Source organism: Ipomoea triloba, chromosome 6 (genome assembly GCF_003576645.1).
Source record: "Ipomoea triloba cultivar NCNSP0323 chromosome 6, ASM357664v1".
NCBI lineage: Eukaryota > Viridiplantae > Streptophyta > Magnoliopsida > Solanales > Convolvulaceae > Ipomoea > Ipomoea triloba.
In genome coordinates this window covers 4,509,390-4,518,905 of record NC_044921.1, presented here as the reverse complement: position 1 = coordinate 4,518,905, position 9,516 = coordinate 4,509,390, and the positions used below count along the sequence as shown (strand labels likewise).

The following is a 9,516-nucleotide window of genomic DNA, read 5'->3' as shown; positions in this document are numbered from 1 at the left end:
GGTTGTTGCATTAACGTGTCAAAGTACAAAATCCCCAAGGGATGACATATTTCACCTTTAACTAACCATCACCATATATAAGGTTTTTTTTTTTTTTTTTTTTCAAATTTTAATTTTAATTTATTTTAAAATTAAAATTATCTTCACTAAATTATATGCCACATAGTAATAACTAGTTAAACACCTCAATTTTGATTCAATTGCATAAATTTAGTTTGTTCAATGGTCAAATTGTAGTAGTTTTTAAAAATTCTATAATCCAATTACATATCCGTGTGTAGTTCAATAGCTTATTTAAACATTATATTATAATTAATCAACAAATAAGTTTTTTTTTTTAAAAAAATAAAGTGGAACTAAGAAAATCGGCCACATGAAACAAAGCATCCACAACTGAATTTATATGATAAGAAGAAGTACGAAATGATACACTTTAAAAAAAAAATCGAAATGATACACTTATATTTCAATGGAATTTCTACAGCGTCATATGACACCTTAGATAAATCCTTATTTTATTATTTATTTATATATAAAGTTCCTTAAAACCACATTGTCATTTCTTGAGGCCTTGAAGATCAGCATAGTACTTATTTATCCAACTTTGTATTATCTTAACCTCCGTTTCCCGTTGCTCGGTTAACCAAATTGGAGGTGATGCATATTCCCCAAATAAGTCCAGAACGTGAGCGCCTACAAAACTCCAAGCAAAATTATACTTTCATCAGCACTGTTAAGCTTTCCAAATGTACCCTCAAATATTTTTGAAATTCACAATCGTAATTATATAAATGCTATTACATCTTTTTTTTTTTCTTAATTTTCAGTCACTCATCATCTTAAATACAAATATAAAATTAATCCTGCCAAAGACTTTGTGGTCTAATGGCACCCGATTTACACTCCCACATGGAAGGGAGTGGGCATGTGGGAGTGGGTTCGAGCCTATAAAATTGATCCTAGCTTTTTTTTACTCAAATACGCCGTTGTGACCAATCATTACTTTTATTGTAAAGGGGTTATATATTCTCATTTGAACTCACCATTGTGTAATTACAGAGAGATATATACAGAGATCAAAATCGTGGCCTTTTGACTAGAGTATTGTAGGGACAAGAATTGAAAATTTACAGGGTGTTTGGTTGGAGGGAATTACAATTCCTTTTCCACTAAATTCCCACCTAATTCTGAAGGCAACTAAATTCTTTCATTTGGTTGGCCCTCATTTTCATGGAATTAGAATCCCATGGCCCACCCGGGATTTTAATTCCATAGATTTTAGGAAGAAAAAAATATAACACTGAGACAAAATTATGGTTCCCTTATTTTAACCTAAAATTGATGTCTAACATTCCCTTCAAAATTATAGAGTGTATTATTATTCGACTTTCCTTTGTGTATGTTCCTTTAAATATTTATGGGAAAAGGTACAAATAAGCCATTGAACTATTTAGGAATTAGTAATTAAGCCATCGAACTCGAATAAACTCCAAATAAATCATTGAACTTAGGAAAACATAACAATTAAGCCATCGAACTCGAATAAGCTCCAAATAAGCCACTGAACTCAGAAAAACTAAGCAATTAAGCCACTGAATCGAAAAAAAAAAAAACAACAATTAACATTTTTAATAGGCCATTTGTCTATTCCGGGCATCGGCAATGACTTTTCCGGTGACCGGCAAAAACTTCCGGCGGCGACGATCGTAGGAAAAGTCGTCGCCAGTGGTCGGAATAGGCAAATGACCTATAAAAAATGTTAATTGTTATTTTTTTCTGATTTAGTGACTTAATTGCTTTGTTTTTCTAAGTTCAGTGGCTTATTTGGAGTTTATTTGAGTTCGATGGCTTAATTGCTAATTCCCAAATAGTTCGATGGCTTATTTGTACATTTTCCCAATATTTATATGCAGCAACTATTCAAAATTTGCATTCTTTATATGCATTATATACAACAACTTTCGTGTATATTTCTTTGAATTCTTTATATGCATAACTCTTCAAAATTTTTTACTACCCAAATCAAATGCTTGTGTTTTTTTAGATCAAGAGATACAGTAGATGAGTGCTTTTGAATTTAATATGTTATATTTTTTGGGGTTTGAATATGCAAATGGGCCCAATAGATACTTGTCATTTAAGAATAATAATAATAATAATAACAACAACAACAACAACAATGGACATTTTGGACTTTATACAACTTATTCCCTCTCAATTCCAATGTATACCAAACATTGGAATTGAAATTCCCAGTAATTTTATTCTTGCATGTAAAACACTGGAATTTAAACTCCACTTTATTCCCGCATAATTCCTTTCCCATGGAATTACAATTCTTTTCTCACCTAATTCTCTCCCTCCAACCAAACGCCCCGTTAATATTCGGTACAACTAAAAGATATATGCATAGTTTTATTTGGTGCAAAAAAATGAACACTAATTTCCCCATTATATATGTGTGTGCACGTGTTGATCAACATACCATTTTGAGTGTAAACTGCAACTAGAGTATCTGATATGTTCTTCAAAACCCTATCAATACACAAAGACAAAAAAGTAAAATGAATGGCATAAGATATGAAGGTTGGTACATTTTGTTAGTTTAATAAAGAAAAAGGGAGTAAACATTTTAAGTTACCCTCCAATGCTATATGGGTCTCTTAGTCCGTTGGAGAAAATGATGTTGCTACCAAAGTCTTTTAGAACCAAGTTAAAATCCTGTAAATTTAAGTTGACATGTAATAATATAAGAGAAGGCCAAAGCATTAAAGTGTTTTTTGGTACAACCCAAGTCAAGCTAGCCATCAGGCCGGCAATTGACAAGGTTTCAAGTTCAATTCCTAACTGGAGCGTTGGTTAACCTTCTTGGTTTGAACCGATATGATCAGGCAATCTAGATAGGCTGGTTTACCTTCTGCTCGTCCTTCACCCGTTAGAGTCACAAGGCAAGTGTTGTTATCCAAAAATAAAAAAGAAAATGTTTTTCGGGGGAAAGAGTGGGAAGACCATACATGTCCTCCGTAATAGGTTGTGACCCAGTGTGGTCGAGGTGAAATGCCGTAGGTATCAATGCAGTCCTGGGAATATTTCTGCAGATTGAATGGAAATGGTTCGAACATGGAGTCGTTGCCTTGGGCAAGCGGCATCACCATTTCACTACATCTCTACACACCAAAATCTTTAATTTAATTTCTCATTACATAATAATAATAATAATAATAATAATAATAATAATAATAATAATAATAATAATAATGTTAGTTCTAGGTATTATTGCATTGTTTACTTACTTGCCAAGCATATCCATAATTTATATTACCCTCTCCTGGCGACGCCGTCGTGTTTAGGCCGGAAATTTCGTAGCAAGATTTAACCCCATTATTATAGGCGACGACACCGGCATGTATCCGGTCAAGAATATCAGAGCCTTGGGGGGCGCCATCTATGCCGCCGCACACCCTCTTCACTGGATAATACGGCGGATTGTCATATTGAGCGGCATCAGCATACATTTTGTGCAAGTAATACGTTAGCTCCTGCGGCGAGGTCAAGTTCCTATTCATCAACGCACGTACACCATGAAATTAAAGCTAGCTTTGAAGAAAGCTAAGGGTACGGTGAAAGTACAAATATATATATATGGCGATCGAGGATCATTATATTAATATTTACTTGCAAAGGTTGAACTTGCGACTGAGATTGTAGAGGCCGCCGTTTGTCTGGTTAGCATATTCGGAAATTTTGGACCATGATTCTTTTATAGTTTCAACACAACTCTCACTCACACTCTGCAACCAACATTTTAAAAAATTGAAGCTTCCAAAAATCATCATATTTGTATATTTTCTAACATTTTCAAGTCAAAGACTATTGGTAATCACGCTAGCTACATGATAGTTGGCATATATATGTATTAGATAGTATTATACACAATATAATTTTATTGGAAGTATTTTAAGTTTGAAGATGATAATATATGACTTATTTTTTTAAATGTACATTAATTTTTAGTCTCTTTTGTAAGGTTTAAACCGGGTAGGGTTTCCCGTCTTGGATTATCCCTATGGGGGATGGGAATGAGGAGATTTTTCTCTTCCCTAGCAGGAGGGATCGGAATTGAATGGGGGAGAAAGTTGAGCGTAGGGACAGCTAGAGATGTAATACGGGCAGCTTGACCTTGAACCTAGTTATTATGAGCAAGCTAAACTAATTTATTTCTTTGTGATCATTTGTCAATTAAGGTCAGATGAAATTTATCTCATCCACACCTTTAATAGTGGTCAGGAGTTTCCCTCATCACAGAAAAAAAAAAAAAAATCTAACTTATCTTACCCTAAAATCTTTAGTTACTACGTCATAGTATCCATTTTGTGGTGTGATGTCATCAAAGTAGAGAAGGGGAGCCGATGAAGCTAAGGCACCCAGTGCTATGTGTGGATACTTCAACCGAAACCATGCAGCAAGCACTTCACCAAACAACACAAAATTCGAGCATTATTTCCTGCCAAAACCAGAAATTAACTACTCTACCAAAAAAAATTTAAAAATAATCTCATCGTACTTCCCCCATATGATCCACCAACAACAACGATGGGAGAATTTTGAGCTCTATAGGCATTCTTTATATATATCAGCACCTCTGCATAATCAGCCAAAGCCTGAGCGGAGTTGAAATAGCCACGAAGGGTCTCGTTTTTCAAAGCATCCGCCTGAGTTCCGAAGGGTACTGATTCCCCGTAGAACCTATGCTGCATATATGATCATGACAACATTTGAGGGCGTATATGCATATATAGAATAATAATCCAATTACTTATAAACCTGATGATCATCATATCATATCTTATAATGTATCACCTCTATGTAGACAAGAAGAGCATTAAAACGATTGGCAACATCAAGGAGAAATACGGCATTCGTGATATCATTATCGATGGCAATTTCAGCGCCGAGATATGCGAAGATAGGGAAGTTGGATTGGGCGCCACCCCAGTACTGGGAATTCACCATGTATCTCTGTGAGAAGGTGGCGTAGCTTTGAGGTGCGTAGTTGAAGTGATCCAACGTTTGCCTGTAGTAACCGGTTGTGACGTAAGCAGCAGTGCTGTCGGAAACAGACGAAGAAGACAGTGGTCGTGGGCGAGGAATATTGTGGTGTGGGTTTAGGGAAAGGGAAGTTGTGGAGAAGAGAATAAGGAGAGAGAGGCATTGGATTACAAGTGCTATTAACAACTCCATTGTATATATATATTTTGCAAGGAATATAACGTAATTCAAAACTGATCTGATGAGATGTCCACTCCCGGCCTGTGTATCGTATGGCTTTATATAGGTATTATAGGACTGTATGTACAAGGTTCCATAGGACAAATTAATCAAACGAAAGTATGGTAGCCATGGGCGAAGGCAAATTATTGCATGGACCATGGTCCATGCAATAATGATTACATGGCGAATCCAGAAAATTATCTGAATGGGTATGAAATTTAAATAACCTTAGAACTGTCAATGACAATAATACATTATAAATAACAATACAATATTTTTTATAGATTACATGATAATTAGGGACGGAGGCCAAAAATATATTTTAAAGTGGGTGAAAATGTAAAAATATTTATGAAAAAATCATAATCAATTACATAAAATAATTTTAATAGAAAAATATTATCATAATCAATTACATAAAATAATTTTAATAGAAAAATATTATATTTATAAATACTGAATTATTCATTTAATAGAAAAATATTATATTTATAAATACTGAATTATTCATAAAAAGTAGACTAAAAACCCATTTAATTTGTCTTGATTCCAAAGTGCATTGACACTTGTAATTGCTACCCCAGATCCATTAAACAACCAAAAAGCTTATTACTTTCTTGCATTATAAATTGACAATTAGTATTAAAATAGTGTCGCTCAACTTACTAGTGAGATCGAAGTTGTGTCAATATATCAAGACCTTCGTTACAAAGGTGTCAGTAACTATGTATATTAATTTAGAGGCCAAAACGAAAGCCTTCATATATCGCTAGATGAAGAATGTCGGGATGATGTAAAAGATAGATGGGCCCCACCAACCATCATTGAACAACACAAAGTAAAGAAGAAATCTGTGATTTTCTAGGAATGTACAACTCGATCTAGCTTACCTTCATTTTTTGTCATACATGTGCCCCCAACTAGATACTTGGATGCCAGCAGCGATCTTCACTTGGGTGGACCACAAATGAAAAGTACTTTATTTGATAACTAGTTTGATTGGTGTGATTGACTGCGCACTCTTGTCTCTAAAGAGAGGTTAGGAGTTTAAACCCCCTTTAGTACATTACAATAGTGTACTTTTAATATATTTTTTCCAGCTTTTTTTTATTTTTTGAAACACATATTTTCCAGCTTTAATCACATGCATGAAAAACAATGCATGCATGCATGATCCTTAGCTAGCGTTAAAGCAAAATTTCCCATTAATCATTTAGTTTAATAAGCATGGAAGCATGGTCGAAATGGGGATTAACTTCACTTGGAAACAACACACATAAAACCAAAATTTCCCATTCGTCATTTAATCCCATAATATATGCAATGTCAAAATGGGGTTAAACTTGGTTGAAGCCATGAACTTTTTCCCTGCTTAATCACAAGAAAAACAACGCATACATACATGGTCCTAACTCCTAAGCTAGCTGCTACCCTAAAACCAAAATTACCCATTCATCATTCAATTTCAGTAGCCTATATCAAGATGCATGTAATTTAACATCGAAAACATTTATGCATTATCTTTGTGAACTGTGATGTGTAGATACAGATACATACAAACGTACAAGAAACCCGACAAAAAATCAAACAAAAAAAAAACACAAAAAAAAAAAAAAAAAANGTGGGCGAGGAATATTGTGGTGTGGGTTTAGGGAAAGGGAAGTTGTGGAGAAGAGAATAAGGAGAGAGAGGCATTGGATTACAAGTGCTATTAACAACTCCATTGTATATATATATTTTGCAAGGAATATAACGTAATTCAAAACTGATCTGATGAGATGTCCACTCCCGGCCTGTGTATCGTATGGCTTTATATAGGTATTATAGGACTGTATGTACAAGGTTCCATAGGACAAATTAATCAAACGAAAGTATGGTAGCCATGGGCGAAGGCAAATTATTGCATGGACCATGGTCCATGCAATAATGATTACATGGCGAATCCAGAAAATTATCTGAATGGGTATGAAATTTAAATAACCTTAGAACTGTCAATGACAATAATACATTATAAATAACAATACAATATTTTTTATAGATTACATGATAATTAGGGACGGAGGCCAAAAATATATTTTAAAGTGGGTGAAAATGTAAAAATATTTATGAAAAAATCATAATCAATTACATAAAATAATTTTAATAGAAAAATATTATATTTATAAATACTGAATTATTCATAAAAAGTAGACTAAAAACCCATTTAATTTGTCTTGATTCCAAAGTGCATTGACACTTGTAATTGCTACCCCAGATCCATTAAACAACCAAAAAGCTTATTACTTTCTTGCATTATAAATTGACAATTAGTATTAAAATAGTGTCGCTCAACTTACTAGTGAGATCGAAGTTGTGTCAATATATCAAGACCTTCGTTACAAAGGTGTCAGTAACTATGTATATTAATTTAGAGGCCAAAACGAAAGCCTTCATATATCGCTAGATGAAGAATGTCGGGATGATGTAAAAGATAGATGGGCCCCACCAACCATCATTGAACAACACAAAGTAAAGAAGAAATCTGTGATTTTCTAGGAATGTACAACTCGATCTAGCTTACCTTCATTTTTTGTCATACATGTGCCCCCAACTAGATACTTGGATGCCAGCAGCGATCTTCACTTGGGTGGACCACAAATGAAAAGTACTTTATTTGATAACTAGTTTGATTGGTGTGATTGACTGCGCACTCTTGTCTCTAAAGAGAGGTTAGGAGTTTAAACCCCCTTTAGTACATTACAATAGTGTACTTTTAATATATTTTTTCCAGCTTTTTTTTATTTTTTGAAACACATATTTTCCAGCTTTAATCACATGCATGAAAAACAATGCATGCATGCATGATCCTTAGCTAGCGTTAAAGCAAAATTTCCCATTAATCATTTAGTTTAATAAGCATGGAAGCATGGTCGAAATGGGGATTAACTTCACTTGGAAACAACACACATAAAACCAAAATTTCCCATTCGTCATTTAATCCCATAATATATGCAATGTCAAAATGGGGTTAAACTTGGTTGAAGCCATGAACTTTTTCCCTGCTTAATCACAAGAAAAACAACGCATACATACATGGTCCTAACTCCTAAGCTAGCTGCTACCCTAAAACCAAAATTACCCATTCATCATTCAATTTCAGTAGCCTATATCAAGATGCATGTAATTTAACATCGAAAACATTTATGCATTATCTTTGTGAACTGTGATGTGTAGATACAGATACATACAAACGTACAAGAAACCCGACAAAAAATCAAACAAAAAAAAAACACAAAAAAAAAAAAAAAAAATTGGATGGATATGATATGATATTCAATGTTGTGTTGTTTTGGTCTTTGGATTTTCTATGATTGTGGAGTAGTTGTCGACAAGCCTTATTGCATCAAAAGTTTTTGGAATTGTCTTCTTAACCCACTTGAGCTGAGGCTTGTTTATGACCACAATTGCACACTTTCACTTTAGGCTTACAATTGATGATATGATATTCATTATGTGCTTGTGTGCAATTCAATTGATTGATCTTTATACCTTAGCTCAGGGCCAGTCCAAAGGTTTTATATATAGGCCCTTGGGCGAAATTAAAAAAAAAAGGGTAGAAGAATTTTTTTCCAGATGATCTATTTGTTTACTTCTTTTTCTTTTTTTACTTCCGGATGAATGTGTTTTAGGCAACATTGTATAAAAAAATTATTATAAAATCGATCTTAACAAAAAAAAAAAAAAAAGAAAGAAAAAAAGCAGCTGTCACTTATATGAATCAATCAATCTCAATTAGTCAATAAAAAATCTTTAAGTATTTGAGTGGTTGGTGTAGCGTAGGCGCGACCGGCGACCTTTATACTCCTGGGCGGCGTGAGCAGTGGGTGTGTGACAACGTCTCTTTCAGTCTTTGTGAGTTTAGTTCTCCACTTCCAGAAATTAAACTATTAACCCTATTTTTTTAAATATATAATAAGAATATATATATATATATATATATATATATATATATATATATATATATAATACTCCGTATATCTTATGGCCTATGGGCCCTAGGCAGGTACCCACCCTGAACGCCCCTCAGGGCCGGCCCTGCCTTAGCTGGCACCATTTAATGAGAATTTTTGCACAAGATGGTAACCTACCGAATAGCTAGGTAATAATAGGGCTTGATTACACTAATTTACTAGTTACGGAAACATCATTGATTTTTTTTTTTTGTTAATGATCTCAATTACACTATTTGTTAAATTTAGGGGTCAA

General features: G+C 33.9%; 1 protein-coding gene across 1 annotated transcript; it reads right to left on the bottom strand.

The window, feature by feature from the left end:
* Positions 1 to 374: 374 nt before the first annotated feature.
* Positions 375 to 5,299, bottom strand: LOC116023112 (lysosomal Pro-X carboxypeptidase-like). The gene is made up of 9 exons (XM_031264085.1): positions 4,861 to 5,299; positions 4,565 to 4,751; positions 4,336 to 4,469; positions 3,676 to 3,791; positions 3,294 to 3,558; positions 3,015 to 3,167; positions 2,642 to 2,721; positions 2,486 to 2,535; positions 375 to 693 (listed from the first exon to the last, which is right to left on the bottom strand). Exons 1-9 carry the CDS (start codon positions 5,239 to 5,241, stop codon positions 557 to 559), a joined length of 1,503 nt encoding a protein of 500 aa, XP_031119945.1. The 5' UTR covers positions 5,242 to 5,299; the 3' UTR covers positions 375 to 556.
* Between the last annotated feature and the right edge of the window lie 4,217 nt (positions 5,300 to 9,516).